The following is a 26,293-nucleotide window of genomic DNA, read 5'->3' as shown; positions in this document are numbered from 1 at the left end:
AGCTCATAGCGCGCCACCGAGTGGCGCGCTACGAGCTTGTAGGTCTGCTATTTTTGAAAAATCTAAGAACGACTGACATTTTTAGAATCTGATCTCAGGTCAGAATGGGTTAATCAGACCAGTGTGTGTCCAGCGGAAACCTCGTATGAATCTGATCTCAGGTCAGAATGGGTTAAGCATTTAACTTTCAGAACCTGGGCATAACTATCATCATCAATGCAGTAGGTGCAGTGAATGCACTTTCAACTTCTGTTGACTATGTCACTTGGCAAGTCGGCGATCAAACCTAGGACATATACCCACGGACTGGTTGTCGGAGGGTTTCGACAACTTGGGATGCCCAAAGACAAGATACATGGTCAAAGACGATGGTTTTCAACCATTTTCATATCAAGAGCCATTATTTATTCGGACCACATTTTGAGCCACTGACCACCATTTGATGAGATGTAGCCTCTTAGACCCAGAAGATTTTGAAGATTTTGTCCACAATTCCAAACTCTCCACCATTTACCTGGAATCCCTTCAAGGCGTTGGACCACTTGGTTGAGAAACACTGGTCTAAAGTGGTTCACAACTTGAACGCCAGCATCCCAATTACGCATTTGGAGAGATTTAGTGTAGCGGGGGAAAGATTAGCGGAGAAAATACAGATCGAGCACACTCCTGGTCAATGAAGTGTTAAAGGACCACTTCACCACTTTTCAACCTATCTTCATATAATAGGTCCTCACTAATAATCATGAAAAAATGGCACGATTCTTTTGTACTAAGTCTGTGTCTCATAGGAGGGCTGTGGGCAGTTTAGAAACCGTCTTCCAGTGACATCATCATTAGGCAGAATATTTTTTAAACAATAGTTTTTTTACAAAACTATTTAGATTCTCATTATCGTGAGAACGATGGCTTCCATTTTCGCATTGCAACTTTTCAGGACTAGAAAGCCTGCGGTTTTTATTAGCTTGTATTCCCCATCGATGATGTCACTGGAAGACGGTTTCTGAACTGCCCACGGTCCTCCTATGAGACACGGACCGAGTAGAAAGAAATTGCACCATTTTTTCATGATTATTAGTGAGGACCTATTATATGAAGATAGGTTGAAAAGTGGTGAAGTGGTCCTTTAAGTTTACTAAAGTTTGCCGTCAGGGAGAAACCTCTTGTTTCCATATTCTAACTTTTCTTTTTTTTGGTAAATGAACGCCCTACTTGATCTCACCACTGCGTCACACAAAAGCATGAGAAGTAGCGTGTAGATCTGCCGCTTTTGGACAACAACAGCTTTGATAAATGAGGCGATGTACACTACATGTCATGACATGCTGACGCAAGAATGTATGTCAATTCAATACACACAGACTTCTGATTGGTCCCTGACTGACTAAACAGCAGGCTCTTTCTGCCTTGTTTCCGCCCTGGTTCAGCCTTGTTTATGTTGAATTTGCATAAATATTATTTTGGAAAAAAACTAAAGACAAACATGATATGCCCAGTCACCATGCTTCACCTGTGATGTTCCTTTTTTACCGACACAAAGTCTAAAATAAGAATTGAACGTACAGAATATCAATACGAAGCAACTGAAAAACGTGTTATTTCAATGGTAGTGGATGGAGAGAGAGGATTTTTGTCCAACCACGAAACGGCAACCAATGGGTGCGAAGAGGGGCACAACCCCCGGGCGGGGCTTGGCAAAGGGTGAATTCTACGGGATGTGCAGCCATTGGACGTTTGACTTTAATGTATTCATTGTAAGGTTTTGGAACAAAGTGCCTTTCAAAGAATCCCTTTCACCTTGCAACTTTGCAACATTGGAACATCTTTTTTGGGGGGGGGGCTGACGTCATTTTATTGAGATTACATAACCCATTCTGAACGGGAACCCATTTTGGTGTTAGCATCATGTTATGCTTTATCTATTGAAAAATTGCAGATCTACAAGCTCATAGCTTGTAGGTCTGCTATTTTTTGAAAAATCGAAGAACGACTGACATTTTTATAATCTGATCTCAGGTCAGAATGGGTTCATCGCCCAGGCCGTGGCGTAACCGTCTGGGCACCCGACTGGTAGTCCAGTCGCAGTGTGCCGCGGGTTCGACTCCCAAGCCCGACACGGCCTTTACCGCATGTCTTCCCCCCCCATCTCTCTCCCGTTTCCTGTCAGCCTACTGTCTGTCCCTTCAAAAAACCAATAAAAGGCGTAAGCCGCAAAAAAATATCTTAAAAAAAAAAAAAAAAAATGGGTTCATCAGACCAGTGTGTGTCCAGTGGAAACCTCGTATGAATCTGATCTCAGGTCAGAATGGGATAATGTTAACGTTTCCACTGTGCGGTGCAGGAGCTTTCTGCACCAAGGACACCCACACACAGACACGCTCCAAGGGTACAGTAGACAGATGCCATGCGTACAGACTGACGATCACGGATTCCACTCCCAATTATGACCTGCGTACTTGGGAAGACGAGAAAACCGTCTATTTTTTATTTCTTTGCTTAAAACACACTCACTGCCAGGTATTGATTTAGTCATTCTCACTTGACCACCACGACCAGCATTTTTCCAGTGAAAGTCTTATTTTGAAGGTTCCAACCGGAAGCCCAGAACGTAAACCGTATATATAGAAAAACGACGCGTGTTGTGACAGACGCTCGTCTTTGCTTTAACCGGGAGAAGATAAGTGCGGTATGTATAGATTGCATATAATTCCAACTGCATAATTATCTGTCCGACCCTACTTGGTTAACCCATTCTGACCGGGCACCCATTTTGGCGTCGGCATCATGTTATGCTTTAGCTATTTAAAAATAGCAGATCTACAAGCTCGTATCGCGCCACCGAGTGGCGCGATACGAGCTTGTAGGTCTGCTATTTTTGAAAAATCGAAGAGCGACTGACATTTTTAGAATCTGATCTCAGGTCAGAATGGGTTCATCAGACCAGTGTGTGTCCGGCGGAAACCTTCGTATGAATCTGATCTCAGGTCAGAATGGGTTAAAAATAGAATCTCCGGCACTTCCTGAGGGCTCCGAACCCCCAGCTTGTCAGCAGCCTGTGCTGTGACTGACGTTAGCGTCCGTCAGGGAGTTCAACTGGGAACATGGAAAAGAACCTCTGCATTTTACTTCCTGGGCAGCCATTAAAAAAAACTTCTCCTACTTAGTACTTGCAGTAGCACCCCAATGAAGTGTGTGTGTGTGTGTGTGTGTGTGTGTGTGTGTGTGTGTGTGTGTGTGTGTGTGTGTCCAGGTGTGTGGTGTCCACTCACAGCTGACACTGGTCTCCTTTGATGCCCTTGGTGGTGCAGAAACACTTGCCCGTCAACACCTGGCACACGTTGGCATGACCGTTACACTTACAGGCTGGGGGAGAGAGAGAGGGAGAGAGAGAGAGTTACACAGCTATTTGTTTTATCAAATTAATTACCAACGGTTAAGTGGTTTAGTGACGTAAAACATTGACACAAATTCTGGCATGCAAAATGCTGCTTTGGCAATACTTCAAATTGCATTTCAACAGGTGGCAATAAACGGATATTTCCAATTAGTAATGCACACCGATGGATATACCTTAACGATGGCTTAAGGTGTGTGTGTGTGTGTGTGTGTGTGTGTGTGTGTGTGTTCCATTTCCAAGTACTAGTTCAAGTTACAAGTGCACTGTGAGGCCAGGCTTTCCTGAGATTGTAGCAGCACTACAATTCCCACAATGCATGTCACCGGTCTAGTAATAATAATACAACTTTTATATAGCATCTTTCATAACTGCATTACAACGTGGTGCACAAAAGAAATAACAAAAGTAAACACACAGAACAAGATTAAACTAGAAAAAGTGCCCTTCTGGGCACAGGTCTCCACCAGGATTCGTCCTCAGCCTAGTGGGAATATGCGTGCACAGTTTCATCGCAATCGCTGCGTTGAGGAGTTGTGGCGATTTGTACAAAGCGGGCTACTCCTGAAAACTGTAGGAGCCAATCGTGGCCAATCAGGATGGAATATGAGAAATCAAACAAACCTGTCTTGATCACATGACTATGGAGATCATGTGTACCGATTTGCGTGAAATTTGGATAAAATCTGAAGGAGTAATAATAGAAAATGTGTTTTACATATGTCGGCCTCCTGGTGGCGCTATAAAGAGCAGATGTGAAAAATTCCAGGCAAAGGTTCTTCCTTGGCCTCTAGGGAGTTGGCATACAAAGTTATCCACAGATCCGTGCAGTTAGAGGTAAAAACACTTTTCGGCCAGTTATAGCGCCACCTTGAGGCTGAGTTGAAATTGTTCATGTGGCATTTTGTCCTCGGCCTAGTGGGAATGTGGGTGCACAATTTCACGGAAATCACGCGATGTGTTCATGATTTGCAGCATTTTGTTTGAAACTGAGCACTACTGTGAACTTTGGAAGCAAATCTTAACCAATCAGGATGGAGTCTGAGAAATCTGAAAGACCGGTTTCGTTGAATGGCTCTAGAGAGACTGTGTACCAATTTGCGTGATGTTTGGACAAAATCTGTAGGTGTACTGTGCAAAAACTTGTTTTGCACAAAGCGGCCTCCTGGTGGCGCTATAACAGGCCGTTCTGGAAAGTTTGGGGCAGAGGTTCATCGTTGGCATCCAGGGAGTGTGTGTGCAAAATTTGGCATGGACCGGGTTAACGGTGGCCGAGATTAGCTGCTCACGGACACACGGACGGACACACACACGGACGGACGGACGGACGGACGGACGGACGGAGTGCAAAACATACTCTCCCCCCATGCCTTCGGCCTGGTGGAGACAATTAAATTGCAAAAATAAGATAAACAAATTACCTACATAATGGTTAACCCATTCTGACCGGGCACCCATTTTGGTGTCAGCATCATGTTATGCTTTAGCTATTGAAAAATAGCAGACCTACAAGCTCGTATCGCGCCACCGAGTGGCGCGATACGAGCTTGTAGGTCTGCTATTTTTGAAAAATCGAAGAGCGACTGACATTTTTAGAATCTGATCTCAGGTCAGAATGGGTTCATCAGACCAGTGTGTGTCCGGCGGAAACCTCGTATGAATCTGATCTCAGGTCAGAATGGGTTCATCAGACCAGTGTGTGTCCGGCGGAAACCTCGTATATGAATCTGATCTCAGGTCAGAATGGGTTAAAAGATTGAGCAAAAAAAAAAAAAAAAAAAAAAAAGTGAGCAGGTTCCGTCCACACGTCCTAGCGCATCCTCAATGATATCAGGCGAGAGAATAATATTCTGAATTGCCTGGATTTACATGTGGTGTGAGTACGATTTTGAAATCGATTCAAAGTTCAACTGGCAGCCAGTGCAGGGACGCTAGGTTAGGTGTGATGTGACTAATTGAAGACAGTGGATGGAGACAGGTGTAGAGAGAGAGTTACAATATTCTAGGCCGGGAGAAGATGAAGGCATGAACTACTTTTGTCAGGTCAGGAGGTGGTCAGGAATGATTTGATTTTTGAAATATTTCTGAGGTGGTAGAATGCCGACTGATTGCACATTTTTGGGTCCGATTGCCCATCACGCTTTTGCACAATCACGCTTTTGGCAGAGTGCCGATTACCCATGTTTTGCCAGGGGGGGGGAGAAATGTCATTGATTGGTTGGTCAGTTTGAAAAGCTACATTCAAACTCAACGTGGTTTCACAACAGCTGACTGTTACAGGAGTCGAGAGGTCAACCTAATCAGGGAATGAAACTCTATGAGTTTGAGTGTGTGAATTACATTTAGTTTGATGGTATGAAATAATATCTGAGAGAGAGAGGGGGGGGGGGGGGGGAGGGGGTTGTGTCCTTCCATTCCATTCAATAAGCTTCTTATGTTCTCACAGACTTTCCTACAGTCTCTCGTACACTGCCTGTCTCCCTCTCAGCTTTGCTACCCTGTGTCTCATGTACTGTCTCCCTCTCAGCTGTCCTATGGTCTGTGTCTCATGTGCTGTCTCCCCCTCAGCTGTCCTATGGTCTGTGTCTCATGTGCTGTCTCCCTCTCAGCTGTCCTATGGTCTGTGTCTCATGTGCTGTCTCCCTCTCAGCTGTCCTATGGTCTGTGTCTCATGTACTGTCTCCCTCTCAGCTGTCCTATGGTCTGTGTCTCATGTACTGTCTCCCTCTCAGCTGTCCTATGGTCTGTGTCTCATGTGCTGTCTCCCTCTCAGCTGTCCTATGGTCTGTGTCTCATGTGCTGTCTCCCTCTCAGCTGTCCTATGGTCTGTGTCTCATGTACTGTCTCCCTCTCAGCTGTCCTATGGTCTGTGTCTCATGTTCTGTCTCCTCCTCAGCTGTCCAATTGTCTGTCTCTCCTATGCCGTCTCCCTCTCAACATTTCTTGTATGTCTCCCGAAAGGCTCCATTTAGGTTCCATTTGTACACTCTCAGGCCTCTTTTCCACCAAAAGAGCTTTGGTTCTAGAAATGGTTCCGTTCTTTATTTTCTACGACGGTCTATATATCACACCTGCATCTTCCAACCTGAATAGTGACACACGCCCACGTCGGTTCCCACTTCAGGGCAACAAGAAGTATGTTTTGCTTCCAGTTCAAAACAAACCAATTCATTTAGTTCAAAATTAGGCGGGGGGGAAAAAAGAACAGAACCGGTTCAACCCCGGTGGAAAAGGGGCCTCAGAGTTGTAGACCCGTAAGGGTCCATTTGGTTCCGTCCGTACACTCCAACAGACCCGTAAGGGTCCATTTGGTTCCATCCGTACACTCCAACAGACCCGTAAGGGTCCATTTGGTTCCATCCGTACACTCTCAGAGTTACAGACCCGTCTCATTTGTTCCCATCTGTACACAGACCCGTAAGGGTCCATTATAGACCTCTAGTATAGACCTCTAGTGGTCCCCGAACCCGACGTTGAGCCACAGGACTTTAACCCATTCTGACCTGAGATCAGATTCATACGAGGTTTCCGCCGGACACACACTGGTCTGATGAACCCATTCTGACCTGAGATCAGATTCTAAAAAATGTCAGTCGCTCTTCGATTTTTCAAAAAAATAGCAGACCTACAAGCTCGTATGAGCTTGTAGATCTGCTATTTTTAAAATAGCTAAAGCATAACATGACGCCGACACCAAAATGGGTGCCCGCTCAGAATGGGTTAAAATCCCCATAAATCCTTTGTGTGAGAACGCAGTGGTTTAGTATGAATGGGGACCCGTTCACTTAAAGGATTCCTGTAAATCTGAGACTGCTCTGTCTCCCCCCCCCCCCCAGACACTGAAACGATCACGTCTCTATAGGTTCACTTTACACATGTAATGTATATAATGCATGCAATGTGTTAGAGCCCCTGTGCTTTAACGCTCCATATCAGTAACCACAGGTAGAGGGGTGTGTGTGTGTGTGTGTGTGTGTGTCCATTCAGCGGACGCCAGACAAAAGCTCCTCATTTCTCAGGAATGCTATTGATGTCATGGAACCACTCGGGAGGGTCCCGAGGTACAGTAAACCCCCCCCCCCCTCCCCCGAGACAATGAATAGACGCCAGCGGCTATACCATTTTCTAATTCCCTGTCAGTCTAGTCCAATACAAATACCAACCCCCTTTGGGCGGTGGTGCGCGCGCGCGTTCGTGTGTGTGTGTGTGAGAGTGTGTGTGGGGGTCCCAAAACACACCCTCTGGGGATTGGGGGTAGGGGGAGGTCCTTCTATGTTTCTGTCTGGCAGGGGGAGAGAGGGGGGGGGGGTTGTGATGTGCCAGTTTTACACACTCTAAACGCGTGAGGATTCAGGAGGCAAGCAAGGTCTGGCTTGAAGATCTTTATTTAACCCATTCTGACCGGGCACCCATTTTGGTGTCGGCATCGTGTCATGCTTTAGCTATTGAAAAATAGCAGATCTGAACGACTGACATTTTTTAGAATCTGATCTCAGGTCAGAATGGGTTCGTCAGACCAGTGTGTGTCCAGTGGAAACCTCGTGTGAATCTGATCTCAGGTCAGAATGGGTTAACGTGCGCACACACAACGTACACGGATGCTGCAGCACAGGCGGGTCCCCAGGCAGGCATAATGAATGATACAACACAGAGGTACAGTTTATATACAGTGTCAGTCCCACAAGGTGGAGCAGAAAGAGAGCGGGGGGTTTAGGAACAGGATGGAGAGGTGAATAAAAGCTCTATCAAGATGAAAGGAACATTGCTAGGGAAGGTAGGGGGGGGGGGGGGGACGACAGGTGAGCAGCAAAATGGTCCCAGGTCACAGTGCCATTGACACAGCGTGGTTTCCGAGAAGCTTCAAAGGGTTTGTCTAGACTAATTCAATGTATCCTAAAGACCTTTAGGTGATGGCAAAATTCCCTGTTCAGTTGCAGCGCTGAGAAAGGTTAAAGCAAAGTCATGTGGAGAGTTCTAGGATGCTCTGCTGATGCAACGGATGTGGTGTGACCCCTGGTGGCGGCATTTGGCATTGTCTGCTCCCTTGTCTGCTAAAAGCTCAGTTGTTAATAACTCTGAGAGTGTGCACAGCATACAATAGATTTAAACGGACCCCGTAAACCTAGAGGGTGCTAAATCGGTTTCATCGAGCAGTGTGTCTACTTGATGTGACACACCGTGAAAGATGGGAGTCTTTCTGGTCTCAAAACGATGTTTTGTTGGGTCTAGGCAACAGGCAACATGCTATTTTGGATCTCATACCTTATCTTATACCTTATTTATTATTTAGGAGTAGACATGTCCACATCACGGCTGCAGTGAGCTTTTTTGGAAAATACAAATATGCCTGCTGGATTCACTTGAGATTATGTCCCATCTGAAAAGGTCAAACCAGAACCACCTTACCGGAACAAGATGTTTTTGAGTGGTGCAACCACTCCTACAACCAGGAAAGTCTGCATGTATCATGTATCATGAGCACGAGTGGTGTGCGCATGCGTGAAACCAGCAATGGCCAGCAATATCCGCGCGTGTGTGTACAATGCGCGCCTCACATCTTGTGCTAAATAAATAGCGTCAATGCTAGCGAGCTAAAATATAGCCATCCTTGCTCTAGAAAGCACCAATGTTTCCATCTAGACCACTGGATAATCAGCAAAGACCTCCGAACATCGCGCTAATTGACCAAACCATGGAGAGCTCCGTAGATTAGGAGTTATTGAAGCTTTTAGTCTGCCTGTATAATGGGAGGTGGACGGCAGCTCGCATGCGCGATCCGGTCTAGGTACGCCAAAGAAGGAAAGGCCGACCCCCGTGGACGGAAGCTCGCATGCGCAATCTGTTCTAGGTATGCTAAAGAAGGAAAGGCCGACCCAAAATAATAATGAAAAAATAGTTCTCAGCTACGCGGATTGATATCCATAATAAAGAGAGAAAGAGAGAGAGAGAGAGAGAGAGAGAGAGAGAGGGAGAGAGAGGAGGGGGGAGAGAGGGGAGTTGCACCACTCGGTTCACACAGGTGTGATTTTTTTTCTTGTTTTTGTTTTCTCTCATCGGATCACACCGGGCTATTTTGGGAACGAATTCCAGGCCTTCCTCCGAGGTGGAAAGTCTGGGTGACGGCGAGGTCACAGCATTACAGGTGTTAGCACCCACTTCCTCTGCATGTGTACAGTGTGTGTATGTGTCAATCTAATTATGACCAATCTGGGAACCCATTGTCAAAAAAATAAAAGGAAAAAACTGCACCCTCTGCTGTTTGCAGTGGCCAATGAGGCATCTATTTCTTTCTGCGCCCGCCCAATAGAAGGATGTTGGCACCGTTTGGACCGCCCACAGCCCTCCTCTTCCTCTGGGGGCGCCTATGCTTTCATTTCATTAACCCATTCTGACCTGAGATCAGATTCATACGAGGTTTCCACTAGGACACACACTGGTCTGATTAACCCATTCTGACCTGAGATCAGATTCTAAAAATGTCAGTCGTTCTTCGATTTTTTCAAAAATAGCAGACCTACAAGCTCATATCGCGCCACTCGGTGGCGCGATATGAGCTTGTAGATCTGCTATTTTTAAATAGCTAAAGCACGACATGATGCTAACACCAAAATGGGTTCCCGTTCAGAATGGGTTAACCCCCGATGTATACATGTTCTGAATGCCCCTGCTGACAGATTCAGTAGTGCGGCTCAGATTGACCCATTCAGCAAGGGAACCCCTTTTGGTGTTTTAAAACATTACGTTATACTTTAGCTATTGAAAAATAGCAGATCTACAAGCTCATAGACTCCGTGTATCACTCATCGATACGATGCATTACAGGTGATAGCTATGGTACTCACCATTGCATCTTATAAAACAAGGTTGGATGGTCCTCCCTGACAGAGAGACAACTGCGTTGGCACATGTTCTTATATATAACACACCAGCTCAAGTCATTTCCCCAAATTCAAGGTACCAAAAGTTAAAGGTTTTATGACATTCATTTTCATTTATTTTTATTTTTCTTTTTTCTTTTAGGTTTTATGACCTCAATTACACCCAAAAAACCTGAACTTTGAACATTCAGTGGATTTTCTGTGGTCTGAAGTTTTCTTTGGGGTTTTTTGGGCCTTTTGAGCTACAATGAAAACAGGCAACACAGTGAAACAGTGACATCTGCTGGCAAATCCCATTGACATATATGGGATTTGCAGTAAGTGATGTCACTTACTGCCGGCAAATCAGAGCACCTGTTTGAGCCAGAAAACCCCAGATCACAGAAAATCTACTGAATGTTAAAAGTTCATGTTTTTTGGGTGCAATTGAGATTAGAAAACCTAAAAAAAACAAGAACAATTCCAAAACCTTTTTTTTAATGTCACAATCCCTTTAACTCTGAACTTTGTAGATCTGCTTTTAGCTTCTGTGGCCCCAATACATGGAATGACCTGCAAACTACATTAAAATTGACCACATTGCTTTCAGCCTATAGCGATAATGTATGAGGATTTCAATGAATGTATCTTGTAATATGAATAATGCAGCCTTGTTTTAGTTTTTCTCCTTTGGCCTTTTTCGTATTGTCTTTTTTGTTGTCGTCTGTCTTTTCATCAATACAAATTAAGTGAAAAAGAATGTTGACCACATTGGTACCCCTGAGTCGTTTTAAAACCGTGGTGAGCATACAGATCCCCACAATATCACTTTTTTTAGATCGTTTTGAAGTTTGTCTTAGCTTCTACTTGTAACCTATATAATTCATATGTATGCAATTGTGATGTTTTTTTTATATGATATTGTATTACTCGACGACACTGAAAATGAGTTTAATTACCGTGTAATTTCGAGAATAAATACAACTTGAATGCTATGTAGATCTTGTAGATCGTGAAAACGTGGCGCAAAAACTTTGAATATATACTTTCACAGTGAAGATTTCTAACTCAAATATTAGCTTCTGGGGGGGTCCCTGAAACATATTTTCAGACGGGGGTCCACCAGCCAAACACAGATCATTCTGGGGCCCCTTGACATGAAAAAGGTTGAGCATCACTGACTAATTTTCATTGAAAATTGTTTAGAAGAATTTATTTTGTTTAGAATTGTCGACTCCTCAGGTCCAAATGGGTTGAATTATGACAGACATACAGTAGCATAGTTAGTAAACATTGCTGCAGCTGCAGCTGCTGCTGCTGCGATGGTTTAACCCATTCTGACCTGAGATCAGATTCATACGAGGTTTCCACTGGACACACACTGGTCTGACGAACCCATTCTGACCTGAGATCAGATTCTAAAAAATGTCAGTCGTTCTTCGATTTTTTCAAAAATAGCAGACCTACAAGCTCGTAGCGCGCCACTCGGTGGCGCGCTATGAGCTTGTAGATCTGCTATTTTTCAATAGCTAAAGCATAACATGATGCCGACACCAAAATGGGTGCCCGTACAGAATGGTTTAACAGCAATTTCACAGCTGTAGAAAAGCGCAGGCGGAGAGCCTGGCTTGAAATGTGAAAGGATTGGTTGAATGTCAATTATATAGATTATAGAACATGCCACATCCCACGAAATGTAGCACAGACGTGGTAAGGCTCTCACAATCATGACATTTTAATTTGTCATACAGCGTGAACGTGACAAATTACAATTCTGTCAAACGTCGCAAAAGGCAGATACAAATAATGTAAAAAAAATGCAAAGAAATGGCCGAATATGGTGGAAATAGCCAATCTATACTTAGATGTATGAATGTAGTAACATGTATGTAGCTACATTCCATCGCAGTGTATCAGATTTATTATTATTTATTATTTCTCCAGATTTAATATTTTTCCTTTCGTGAATGAATGCCCTACTTCATACATAAAAGAAGAGAAAACAGACAATCTAGAAACTCACAATGCGTTGCAATGCAACCGAGTATACTGTACATTAATTATGATTCATGCAGAGGTTGTAGTTGCATAACATTTTGCTGTGTGATTTAACCCATTCTGAACGGGCACCCATTTTGGTGTCAGCGTCATGTTATGCTTTAGCTATTTAAAAATAGCAGATCTACAAGCTCGTAGGTCTGCTATTTTTGAAAAATCGAAGAGCGACTGACATTTTTAGAATCTGATCTCAGGTCAGAATGCGTTAATCAGACCAGTGTGTGTCTAGTGGAAACCTCGTGTGAATCTGATCTCAGGTCAGAATGGGTTAATAGCTAGCATGGTATTAGTACGGTTCCACATGATCCCCCACCCACACCACACCTGTTTGGAGTGTGATAGTAATGCTTCACCGAATCTGGCACGTTTATGGGCTTCTTTTACTAATCGACAGCGTTTTTATCTGTGGGTTCACGTTTCTTATTAGCTTTTAACCCATTCTGACCTGAGATCAGATTCATACGAGGTTTCCGCCGGACACACACACTGGTCTGATGAACCCATTCTGACCTGAGATCAGATTCTAAAAATGTCAGTCGCTCTTCGATTTTTCAAAAATAGCAGACCTACAAGCTCGTATCGCACCACTCGGTGGCGCGATATGAGCTTGTAGATCTGCTATTTTTCAATATTTTTCAACATGATGCTGACACCAAAATGGGTTCCCGTTCAGAATGGGTTAAACATTAAGTACTGTCATATTTCACTTCCCGGCAGCTTCACGCTCATTGTGTGCGTGTGTGTGTGTGTACGTGTGCGTGCGTGTGTTTTCCAAGGAATAATGGGAATACTTTTTTCCCAGTAATTAGTCACTCCATGAAGCCTTGAATATTTTTTTTATTTTTTGTCGTATACATTTTATGAGCCAATAATCCAATATGTGCTGGTGTGGTACAGTAGGAGGCCAATAAACTATATAAAATAATAATATCAACTCCAAAACAACTCTCAGTGTAATCACTGATGATAAGTGTACTGATGATCCAGGTTCAAAGATAACGTTTTAAATATGGTTTTGCTCTCGTTAACATTGTTTTACTATTAAAGGTATATTCAGTGATTTCACTTAATTCAAATATCACTTAGTTTTTGTTTTGTTGTGATAATCCTCCCTACTATAGAGTGTGCTGGCCATATAAGGAGTTCCTCCCTGTCCCCAGTTAACCCCTGGGGGTCAAAAAACCTTAGGTTTCGTTTTTGACTCTCTATCCTGATTGGACGAAAGGCTGGGTCCCACAGCCAAAAACGAAACCTAAGGTTTTTGTGAGTGAAATCACTGAATATACCTTTAAAGGGATATTTCACTTTCAAAAACGTGTTTGGACATTTTATTGTCTACTCAGGCTTATGTGAACACCCCAGACAGGTTTTGAGTTGCTTGATTTAGTATTTTGATGTTTGATATTCATTTTATCTGCCCCGTCCCCTTCCTATACAAACCCATTGTTAACTTCAAACTCCATTTTAACCACCATCATTGAAAACACCTACATATCTAAATACTGAATCGAGCAACTTAAAAAACGATATGGGGTGTTCACATAAGCCTGAGTAGACGATAAAATGACCAAAAGTTTTTTTTTTTTTTTTTTTTTTAAATATCACTTTAACTTCAAATGAGTCAAATATGGGATTATTGGGTCAGGAATGTGACAAAAAAAACAAAGAAAACAAATCTCCATGAATGGTGTCCCACTGAACCCTGTGTGGAGGACAAAACCGCGGTTTCCCTGTGTTAGTGCCAAACGTACTAAGTTCGGCCGCAGCCGAAGTGTCCTTGAGCAAGATACTGAACCTCAAACTGCTCCCGATGAGCAGGTTGGTGCCTTGCATGGTTTCCTCTGCTATCAGTATGTGAATGTGTGTGTGTGTGTGTGTGTGTGTGTGAATGGGTGAATGTAATGCACGGGATATGTGTGTCGGTGCCCAGGAGCCCGTTTTATCATAATCTGCCTTTAACCCCTGCTGTACAGACATGTTTTCTCCCCAGTGGGTCTCTCACCTTGACATTTGCCTCCGTTGGTGGGGTCTCCGTGGTAGCCAGGCATGCAGGTCTGACAGTGTGGGCCGGTGGTGAGGTTCCTGCACTGCTCGCACACACTGCCGTTCACACACGTACTGTGTCCGTTGCACTGGCACGCTGTGGACAACCCCACACACACACACACACACACACACACACAAACGTAAGAGAAATCTCAGCTAATCTCGATAAATATGAGATGAATACCAGTTTATAGAGCGTCGCAGTCCCGCCCCCTTTCAGAACGACGAAGGCACCAGGAATTAATTTATCACATTCATTATTCCCATATTCGTTTCAAAAAGTAATTTAAAAACATTTAAGCCTCGGACAAAGCCAACAGCCAAGTTGACAAATCATGACAATAAACACATTTTTGGGGGGCGAACAAATAATTAGAAAGAAGAAAATAGTATTTTTTGTGTTTTTCTTCTTTCTAATTACAGTATTTGTTCGGCCCAATTCTTTTTGTTTATTGTCATGAACAAATAATTAGAAAGAAGAAAATAGTACAACACTATTTTTAGTGTTTTTCTTCTTTCTAATTATTTGTTCGGCCCAATTTTTTGTTTTGTTTATTGTCATGATTTGTCAACTCGGCTGTTGGCTTTTTTCCGAGGCTTACAGGTCTTTAAATAAATATTTTTGAAACGCCCATGGCAAAAATGAATGGGGAATTATTTCCTGTTGCCTCGTCGTTCTGAGAGGGGGGCGGGACTGCGATACTCCATCGTCATCGTCCAATATGTCCTAGTTTTCCCATAAGACTGTATTTTTACATTCTTACAGACTGGCTGCTTTGTAGGTGTGCAAAAGTCTTGCAGGTTAATATATAAAAAAAAGTTAAATAATAATACATAATAAAATAGTGTTATGCATTAATAGGACAGAACATGGAACACCACCAGAAGAGGAAGGTGACCACTGTGTGTGTGTGTGTGTGTGTTGGCATTTGAGTCACATGCCCTCCATGCCAATAAATCATGAATAGATGAAACATAAATATACTAAGCTTTCTCCATGACAGTGACACTTTTTGTAAATCAACGCCCTACTTGATCACACTACAGCAGTGTTATTAAACCAGTGGTCCAGGGACCACCAGTGGTCCTTGAGTGGGTTCCAGGTGGTCCCCAGCTAAATATTGGAGTTGGTCACCAAATTAACTTAAGATCCTTTTGCATCTTTAACTCTTGAGAGCGTATGGACTATGGACGTAGTTACATTATTGTAACTTGTGATGTATTCCCATGCTTTTGTTCTTGCTTATTGTAAGTCGCTCTGGATTAAGAGCGTCTGCTAAATGCCTAAATTGTAAATTGTAGTTAAATTATTGCTAAACATCCGCATTAATTCATTTACAAGACGTAAAGTGAGAAGAATTGTTATTTCGATCAACGCCTGTTGTCTCAAAGTCAAAGTCATACGTTTTGTCACACACGTTACAGCAGTGAAATTTGTTCTCCGCATTTGACCCATCTCTTGGAGCGGTGAGCCGCAGCCAAGGAGCGGAGAGCTGCAGCCGTGAGCCGCGCTCGGGAATCATTCGATTAGTAGATTTGACCCCCCAATCCAACCCTTTGATGCCGAGTGTCAAGCAGGGAGGCACTGGGTCCCATTTTTACAGTCTTTGGTATGACACGTCCGGGGATCGAACCCCGACCTCCCAGTTTCAGGGCGGACACTCTAACCACAAGGCCACTGAGCTGGTATCACATCCTATTGGTACCACATCAATACAGCTTGGAATTGTGGACAAGATCCTATCCAACGACGACAAGATATCCCAGGCTGGACCAGCCTTATTTTTCAGGCCTGTTGAGTTGAGGCTCAAATGCCTAATAAATAATACTATGAAAGGGTTGAAAACACCTGCACTACAGCGTCACACACACACACACACACACACAGAGCAGCAAAGGTAGGATCGTTTCGAGATCCGATGCTGTTGCCATTTTGAACCCTGAAAAGTAACAGTTTCGGACCTGTGAGGTTTCCACCCGACAAGGGACGATTACGATAGGAACTTAGGAAGAGAGACGGCTGTGAGCCCGTCACACCGAGACCATGCCGGAGTTTCCGGGGCGGCGGCGGCAGCAGCGATATCATCTTGCTCGCCGCGTGGCCGTATAGATTGAGGTTTCGATAGAGTATTGCATGACTCAATCGCATACGTTGTCATACACACACTGCACTGAGTCAACAGGGATGGGATTAGTTTCCACCACGGAGGGAGGAGGCATCGTGCCGCTCTAAGAGCATCTCTTTAAATCTTCGCTGTCGGGCAGAAACCTTGTATCTCCATATTTCAACTCCCCCCCCCCCCGTAATAAATTGAAGCCCTACTTCTTCAATTCGACAGTGTCACGCGAAGGTAGCAAAAATAGACTATCTACAAGCTTAAACCAATGGAACGTATTAACAAGAGCTTGCAACCAAAATGAAAACTGCATTGAATCCATTGGTATACGGTTTCTTTTTTGAACTGTTAGTTTTGGACATACAAGGTTCCCACCCGACAACAGACGAAATCTAAGATGTCGGCGTTGATGTGTAACTGAAGCCTGTCTGTTTATCAATCTGCATGTCCATGGCATAGGCGTTCATACGCAGACTGTATCACTGACACACACTTTGTAGCTGTAACGCTGATACACTTTTCAGTGAGAACCACTTCCTGTATGAGAATTCCCAATGCATTTCTTTTAACAAACGAAACGAAACCAGATATCACACGTAAAATAAAACTAAAAACAGCACAGTGTAATACAATAGTTAATCAGACTAATTGATACATATATTATATTATATTATATGATATCATATCACCGGTATATTATACATATTTGGGGGGAACATTTATTAGTATTTTATTTTATGTTGTATCAAATTTACAAGAAATAGCAGACCTGCAAGCCACCAATCAATTTGGATGGGGAATTTAGATAAAATGTACTAGATTTAGTAGATATATTAGTACATATTTCAAATTTCGAAAAAAGTAGCAGATCAGCAAACTCACACGCTGTGAGCTTGTAAGCTACGAGCTTGTAGATACTAGATAGGCTATTTTCAGTAGTTTTAAAATGCGTAGAAAATGGGGCATATATATATACCCGGTATATATATATATATATATATTAGGGCTGTCAAAGTTAACGCACTATTAACTAGTTAACTCACAATCCTTTTAACGGCACTATTCTTTTTAACGCGCGATTAACGCACTGTGAAGTTTGACAGAATGGTTGAGAGACGCATGGCAATTTTACACTGAAGAGTTGAATAATTGTTAAACAGCTGCATTACTTAAGTTAATTTAAGTCTACACAATTAGAAAACTTAGAAAACATGTTATTTTGATCAACATGGCCTGTTATCTCTCGTAATGGTACCATTGGCCAACATCAATACAGTTCTTTAGTTTGGGTCTGGAAGGCTAAATGTCATCAAATGGTGGTTCCGTGGCTCAAATGCAGAATAAATAATGGACCTTGATATGAAAAATCTTGAACACCACTGATTTAAGGTATATTTAGAACGGATAAAAAATATGCGTTTAATTTGCGATAAATCACAGTTAACTATGGACAATCATGCGATTAATCAGATTAAATATTTTAATCGATTGACAGCCCTAATATATATATATATATATATATATATATATATATATATATATATATATATATATATAATATATATTATTTTTTTTCATTTAGTGTGCAGTGGTTTTCAAACTTTATAAATGTCACAGGCGCCCCCCCATAACTCCATGCAGCCATGGTGTCTCTCTTACCAGGACAGTGGATGAAGGCCCACTCGTAGCTCCGGTCCTTGGGGCAGAGGGCCGGCTCCAGGCTCATGTCCTGGTAGTGGCCCTGCTGCAGGCCCACCTTGGAGGAGGGCCTCTTCATGGGCCCGCGGTACGAGCCCTCCATGCAGAGACCCCGGCCCGTGCTGCTGGGGTCCCCGCACCAGCCGCACTCCGGCTGCTCCAGGCACTGACCACACGTACGCAGGCCGGAGCAGTTCTGAGCTGAGGGGGGGGGGGGGAGAGAGAGAGCAAGTTGGATTGGCCGTGTCGATTTTTGACTTTTTTTGTTGTTATTTTAGTCATCTGAAATGTTTTAGTTTGTCGATCTTGTTTTTTTAGATGATAGTCAACTACAGTTGATTTGGTTGCCCAATCTGGGAAACCATTGTCAAAACAAAGGAAAAACAGTGCCCTCTTTTCCTTTGAATTTGACTAACACCATACCAAAAACAAAACTAAAAACTAAAAAAGTGCACAATTGTCATGAATTCCCTGCTAGATAATTTGACGTAGGCGACACCCGATGACACCGGGTTCATGTTTTAATCGTGCCACTTCGCGCTGCGAGCGTGGCTGGAGCTAAGAGACTCCGTCAGAGCGCTGTACAAACACGAGGGCACAAATCTATTTTCATGTTGCATGAGAATAAGAATGAGGTTGTGTTGCATGCCATCGTCCCCACCCCAATACATCCACAAGTAGTATAAAACCGCTTCAGAAAGATAGTGAAATGTTCAATACATCACAGGCATAATGCAACATAAATATAGAACATATCCTTCATAGAGAAATATGAGATCATTACATCATCACCGCATGATGCTCCAATGTGATATTGTTGCTATTGATTAGATACGCTTATGCACATTATACCTACACAGATATGTACAGTACAGAACTACAGATGCAATATATCGTTGCTGCCAGGCAGAAACCTCTTATCCCCATATTTTAGGTTTTGGTGCTTGGTGTCCTACTTTCATACTACGGCGCCGTCACATAAAAGTACCGAAAGTAGCAGATCTGCGAGCTCAAAATGTATCCCGTTTCCACCCGACAGAGACGATATTATGCACATCACCTGCACACTTCTGGAAGTGCTGCATATTGATAAGCTAATGTGCCTGTCCATGACAAGTATGTATTTTGGCAGGCCTTGATGGCATCATAATAATGGCAATTTTACACTTGGTTGCAGGCTGAAAATAGCCGATTTAGAAGCTCACGTGTCGCAGCACCACGCGTTGTCGATTTTCAGAGCGAAACGCCCGAGTGCAACCAAACCAAATCTCTTTTCCACTATGTTGACGAAAGTATCAGTATATTCAGTCGTGGGTTTAGTCATCATGGCTTAGTTTTTATTTAGTTTTAACTTTTCGTCAGTGAAAATAGGTAAATCGACGTCTCGACGAACATTTTCCATCATAGTTTTAGTCGAAAATGACCCCTGTAGGCTATCTCTGAACTCGTGTGAACATCCAGCTCGGCTGCGTGACCACCTGGCCACGAGGGAAATCCACCTGCTGTGTGTGGACTCGTCTAATTGGAAGAATAATTGGCCATTACGGAGCAAGGACACAAAGCTAAGGCTTTGTGGGACGGTCAGCAGAGGCTAATGGTGTATTGTTTTTGCCGTCCATCCGTCCCCCCGTCCCTCCCTCGCCCCGGCCAAACACAAATGACTTCCACGCAGAGACTGTTGTTTCCATCAGAGACCTTTTGTGACCCAATATCCAGCACTGGATACGGATGGCTGAGGCAGGGGCTTCCGACACGCTGTAAGGTTACAGCAGGTCCACAAAGCAATATACGACCACACTTTGTCTCCACTTTGACTTCTCCGAGATGCCGCTTTTCAAAGCGGTGGACGGGAGGGCAGTGGCGATTGTAAAGGGAAGGGTTAATGACCTGCAGGCTGATTCTAAACGCATTCTAAACCAGTAGCTCACACTTTAACCCATTCTGACCTGAGATCAGATTCATACGAGGTTTCCGCCGGACACACACACTGGTCTGATGAACCCATTCTGACCTGAGATCAGATTCTAAAAATGTCAGTCGCTCTTCGATTTTTCAAAAATAGCAGACCTACAAGCTCGTATCGCGCCACTCGGTGGCGCGATATGAGCTTGTAGATCTGCTATTTTTCAATAGCTAAAGCATAACATGATGCTGACACCAAAATGGGTGCCCGTTCAGAATGGGTTAAAAGGATCTACACCAGAGGTTCCCAACAACTGGTACTTGTACCACTTGTGGTACTTGAGCCCCCTAGCACACCTAGCCGTTAATAGAAGATTTGAGGGATTAATTACATATATCATCAGTTGTGCTGATTAATAATTAGACAGAGATTTGTCAGAGCAGCAGCATTATTGGCTTAGGAATGGAACAAAAAGGGCAGGTCTACGCTCCTGTATTTTAACGTCAGTTATTATGGTGGTACTTGGAGAGCCAAATGTTTTCTGAGGTGGTACTTCAGTATAAAATATAGACGCATTTTAAAATATTGATGCTTCAGCTGATGGATCAGCTGTTTTGGGTTTTTTCTTGTTTCGCGGGTTATTCAGAAAAACTGCGGTCCATGATAAAATCGCATTGTGTAACGCCCGGGATTCGAACTCGGGTCTCCCGCGTGAAAGTACAACATCTAAACCACTAGAACATATCCCTATGGACCGGTGTACCGTACCGTACGGTTCGGTTTTAAAACCGTATACACCGCTGCAGCCCTTATTCGAACACAGGCAACTTTAGCGCTGCGCCACCAGGAGCACTTCCTGTTCTCATGGTGAGTGGCCTTACCAAGGGGCCAGCTAGGCACTCCAATGTTGAAGCGCTGGGGCCCTAGTGGTAAGAGGCAGGACTGCAGGCGGACCCGTGGATTCTTGACGAGGAAACCCCGTGCAACCGAGCGCTCAACGTTAAAGCCCAGCTGCACTTCCGCATTTGGGCACCAAAATTTGGTGCCCAAATGCTGAATCAGCGAAGAAATGCGGAAATAGACGGTACTTCCGGCAGCCTTCCGGGTGCTTCAAAACGCCACTGAGCAACTTCCACCGACATGAATAGCGGAGGGGGGCGGAGCTTCGCGCCAGTTCAGTCTCTATCCTTTTAATACTCTGTGGGCCTTACCGACGCAGTCTCCGGTCTGCCACTCCAGACACTGTCCGTAGGGGAAGGAGATGATGTAGGCGGTGGAGTCCACGCAGCGCTGCGTGCTGCCGCACCACATGCACTCCATGGCCTGGCTGGTGCAGTTGGCGCAGCTGGTGTGCAGCGCGCACGGCTTCTTACAGGAGGGACGACTGCTCGTACTGGGACTCCCTGGGGAGAGAGAGGAGGAGAAAAGAAAAGCTGCAGCAAGCTTTTTTTTTTTTTTTTGCACCCAATCCAATCATTATTTTGAAAAGGTTTTCACTAGCTCACGTTCCGGCGTTCAGAGTATGCAGCCAATACAGTGTGGGTTTTAATTATGCTGTTCAGACTATGGGTTTTATGGGTAAGTCTCCCATTGGCTTAGGCAGACTAGGTCGCTACTAAGGTCGCTAGTAGAGGTAGATCCAACATGTTGTCCAGCCGCTTTGAAAGCACCTGGCAAAAACTAAACTTCAGACCTCCCAAACAAAATGACTAACTACCGGTACTCGCCCTCTAGCCCCATTGCCCCATCTTATTCCAACACACTTTACTGGTTTCGGGGGTGTCTCGTGGTGGAAGACCGGGGCTAAGCTAAATGTATGGGATTAATATTTAGAGTGGGATTCGGGCTGGGGTATAAAGCTTACCGACAGCCTTCTCACAGATGAGTCCGTGCGCCGTGGCGGTGCAGGGGTTGGCCCTCAGACCCGTCACATGGGGCTCCTCCAGGTAGGCACAGAAGCCGCTGTCGCTGGGCTCGCCGGGCAGCCAGCGCAGGCTGCTGTTGGTGAACGGAGACGTGTCCTCCCAGCCCCAGTACGACACGTTGATCTTCCTCAGGCCCACCCAGGGGGACAGACGCTACGGAGGACGGGGAGGGACAGGGAGGGACACATGGGACATCGGTTAACCCATTCTGGACGGGAACCCATTCTGGTGTTGGCATCATGTTATGCTTTAGCTATTGAAAAATAGCAGATCTACAAGCTCATAGCGCGCCACCAAGTGGCGCGCTATGAGCTTGTAGGTCTGCTATTTTTGAAAAATCGAAGAACGACTGACATTTTTATAGAATCTGATCTCAGGTCAGAATGGGTTAATCAGACCAGTGTGTGTCCAGTGGAAACCTCGTATGAATCTGATCTCAGGTCAGAATGGGTTAAGTAGTAGGGCTGCGACTGACGATTAGCGACTGTTCTGTCGACTGTGTTACGTCTCAACTAAACAAGACACTATCTTGCCTGCCAAAATATGTTTGGCATTTGTTTTTACGATTTCGAAAAACACATTAAAATAATTAAAATAGCAGTTATTTTAAAATGTTTTTTCAAAATAGTAGATAGGGTGGGCCCTATCTTACCTCCTCCTGTATGCCTAAACCTTTAGCAATTTTTTACTATTTTGAAAAAACATTTTAGAGTGTACATAAAATAGCATGCTATTCTGAAACACTTAAAACAATGATTCTGTCCCTTCCTTCTCTGCGGCCCCTTTGGCCATCTGTGATGAATTCATAATGTATTTTGGGACGTCTGGGTGATTTTATCTTGTGGGTCTCTAGTTGAAGAGCTTTGACAAACCCTGGTTGTATGCGGTTGCTCCCAGTAGTAGGCGGTGTTCATTCTGACAGCACATTTAGTTTTAGTTTTAGTCATAGTGATAGTCTTTTGAATACAAATGTATTTAGTTATATTTTGCCGGGCCTTGACGGTGTCGCAATAGCTGATTTTACACTTTGTGCTGCGACGCGTTGTGAGCTTGTAGATTCTACTACATTTCTTCTTCACTGGTAGTCCCGCTCCCTAACATTTTTGTATTAGTTGATGATATTGTCAACATATTTAGTCTCAGATTTGATCATCATAGCTCAGTTTTTATTTCCATTTAGTTTTCATCAGTGAAAAAAGGTAGTCGATGGAAATTTTTCGTCATAGCTTTAGTCGACGGAATAGGCTCTATGCACACAGAATAACTCCCCCTACTTCCTGGCCCCTTCCTACTTCCTTCACAGGTGTTACCGATGATACTAATTAAGGCTGTGTTCCATTTAATGTACAGTGGTCCTCAACATTTTTTTGAGGGGCGCTAGGCCTTCCTATGCCCAGCTTTCCGGGTTCATGTAAACACAAACAATGAAGATAAAAGTGAAGACGAAGACACAAATTGTGATTGGCCAGAATGAGATGATGATGATGATGATGATGATGCATGATGATAAGAGCGCCCCTCACTTCACACAGGTGCAGGGCTCGAAATAGCGACCATTTTGGTCGCAAATGCGCCTGAATTTTAATCTTTGCGACCTAAAAATATATTTGGGAGCACCAGTGCCACTACAAATAATTACTGTGGTGCGCCTGGCTACAACGATCGATTGTAGAAAAACGGGCGCTCTGAGCCGCTCTCTGACATCCACTGCACTGCTCCTGTCTGCTAGCTGCACTAGCACTTGATGCTAACAAACCAACGTGTGGAGTGTGTAGTTGACTACTCTTTGACCCAACGGTACGGGACAACGTTGAGCGCTGCATCGCTCACATTCCAGAGCGCCTCGGCTCGCAACTTCACCATGTGTCAGAAAGTACATTATTTCAAGCGTTCAGATTCAGAAAAGAGGCGGACCGGCTCAGCTGTGTGTGTGTGTGTGCATGCGTGTGTGCGCGCACAGCCGCACACGCATGCAAGAGAGAGAGGGAATATGAGAGAGAGGAAGGGAGAGAGAATAGCAGACTTGTAAGTGTTTCTACATAGCAGCAGTATTGATACTTTTACTTAAGTAAAACATTAGAGTAATTTATCCACCACTGATTAGAAGTGAGTAGGCATAGCTATAAATATTGTATGTTTTACATCGAAATTATTTTATATTAGAAATTCTAATATATGATCTAAATAGGCTATGAAGGTGAAAAACACAAAACATAGAATAAGAAAACAGGTGATGTGACTGGCCGGAATCAGTGTAGACTAGAGGGTTTGATGCCTCTGTCTCTTTGAAGAGATGGATGGATGAGGGACAGACACTACATTTTAAATTCTGGCATGCATTTTTATACTTTGGTCATTTCATGTCATTTGTAAACCACACGTTATATTATTGTTTTCATGAATGTAAAAAATCGATTACATATTGGTGCTCCTTAGATTTTGGTGGTTGCTCCTAATTTTTTTCTGGTGCTCCTTCATTTTGAAATTGGTAGCACAAGCGCTACCAAGTAAAAAACGTTAATTTCGAGCCCTGATGTGTTATTTTTTAATACACTCTCAGAGTTACACACCTGTTCATAGCCATTTGGAACCCACTCAAGGACACTGTTGAGACCCACAGGGTGTAGCAGAGTGTTGTCAGTGAGCCAACATACACAATAGCAGCACCCTGACTCTGTTTGACCAGAATGGAACAGAGCCTTCATTAGAATCATCAGTAACACCTGTGAAGGAAGTAGGGAAGGGGGCCCCCAAGTTCCTTCCAAAATGGCTGCCGTGTGCATATAGAGCCCATTTTGCACTGCGTAGCAGGGCGCTGGATGGTCCTCACCTGGTCCTGCAGCTGCAGCTTGCGCAGCTCCTCCAGGACAAAGTCCACCTGCGGGGTGGAGGTGAGCGAGGCGATGTTCCCGTTCAGGTTCTTGCAATAGTGCTGCGCGTTGTCGTAGCTCTCCCTGCTGGCGTTGATGCGGAGACACGCCTCCTCCACCTGACTCCACCCCTCGCTGCACTGCTGGGCTGTCGGGGCAACGCACACACACACACACACACAGTTCGTTATCTTTGTTTTGTTAAATATTATGCTGCAGTATGTTTGCTGTAATCAGTGCGTCATTGGAAAATAGTCAGACTTTCTCTCAATTGACCCTCCTTAGGTAAATGCAGGTGAAATGGGAAAAGTATTGCTGTGGTCTCACCAGGCACAGCGTGGCATTCCGACTGGTTCTGGTCCCACTGGCAGTTGAGGTTGAGGGAGCAGCTCTTGCAGTTGGCCAGCTTGCTGCACACCTGCTCGTTCCTCACCGGACACCGGGTGAAGTTCTTCACGTTCTGGAGGAGGGACGGAGCGACATTCAACACCACGTCAACACCGTGTCCTGTAGACCCCCAGTTTGCTTCCCAAACCGGGGGTCCCCCCCACATTGTTTTGGGAGGTCCTCGGGTGATTTGCTTAGCCTTAACCCATTTTGGGGGCGGGAACGCCTTTTGGTGTTCGCATTGTGTTATGCTTTAGCTATTGAAAAATAGCAGATCTACAAGCTCATAGCGCGCCACTGAGTGGCGCGCTACGAACTTGTAGGTCTGCTATTTTTTGGAAAATCGAAGAACGACGGACATAGAAACATAGCTTTTTCAGAAAACTGTCAGGATGTAGAAGACGTTTAGAACTGATCTCAGTATGTAACATAAAGACAACATATTGTGGCAAAAAAGACTAAATTGGTTAGAAAAAAAGGGGTGTAAAAATAATTGTCTACTCTAAATAAAATACTAACCAAAAAAAAAAGTGTGACTAATAATCACCCTGATTGTCAGACCCAGCTGGAAACCCGAGTTCTGTGCTCATATCGCACCACCGAGTGGCGCGATACGAGCTTGTAGGTCTGCTATTTTTTTTTTAAATCGAAGAACGACTGACATTTTTTAGAATCTGATCTCGGGTCAGAATGGGTTAATCAGACACCAGTGTGTGTCCAGTGGAAACCCCGTATGAATCTGATCTCAGGTCAGAATGGGTTTTAAACATGCACAGACATCAGCGCCGACTCAAACTGTGACATAATGGGAGTGCGTCAGATACATATTTCCACATAATACTGTAGCGTCTGGTGAAAAGAGACCTTTGCTGTCACTGCACCCCGGCGCTCTGTCTACACTTCTGTAGCCGTCTATAAACTTGTAACTACTCAAAGGACAACATGTCCTGTGTTAACCCATTCTGACCTGAGATCAGATTCATACGAGGTTTCCACTGGGCACACGCTGGTCTGACGAACCCATTCTGACCTGAGATCAGA

General features: G+C 44.1%; 1 protein-coding gene across 2 annotated transcripts in view; it reads right to left on the bottom strand.

Annotated features, from left to right (window-relative positions):
* atrnl1b (attractin-like 1b) overlaps positions 1 to 26,293 on the bottom strand; it is a 126,720-nt gene that overhangs the window by 71,000 nt on the left and 29,427 nt on the right. For both annotated transcript variants that reach the window (XR_014570604.1, XM_083788005.1), the window contains exons 14-20: positions 25,193 to 25,325; positions 24,826 to 25,013; positions 21,935 to 22,148; positions 21,282 to 21,473; positions 18,129 to 18,368; positions 14,309 to 14,446; positions 3,267 to 3,360 (exon numbers count right to left, since the gene is read on the bottom strand). Coding sequence is in view for 1 of the 2 variants with exons in the window: in XM_083788005.1 (XP_083644131.1) it covers positions 3,267 to 3,360; positions 14,309 to 14,446; positions 18,129 to 18,368; positions 21,282 to 21,473; positions 21,935 to 22,148; positions 24,826 to 25,013; positions 25,193 to 25,325 (1,199 nt within the window). In the remaining variant the exon portion in view is untranslated. The remainder of the gene's footprint in view (positions 1 to 3,266; positions 3,361 to 14,308; positions 14,447 to 18,128; positions 18,369 to 21,281; positions 21,474 to 21,934; positions 22,149 to 24,825; positions 25,014 to 25,192; positions 25,326 to 26,293) is intronic.

Source organism: Protomyctophum parallelum, assembly GCF_964188405.1.
Source record: "Protomyctophum parallelum genome assembly, chromosome: 17".
Classification (NCBI taxonomy): domain Eukaryota; kingdom Metazoa; phylum Chordata; class Actinopteri; order Myctophiformes; family Myctophidae; genus Protomyctophum; species Protomyctophum parallelum.
This window is presented reverse-complemented; position numbering and strand designations above follow the sequence as displayed.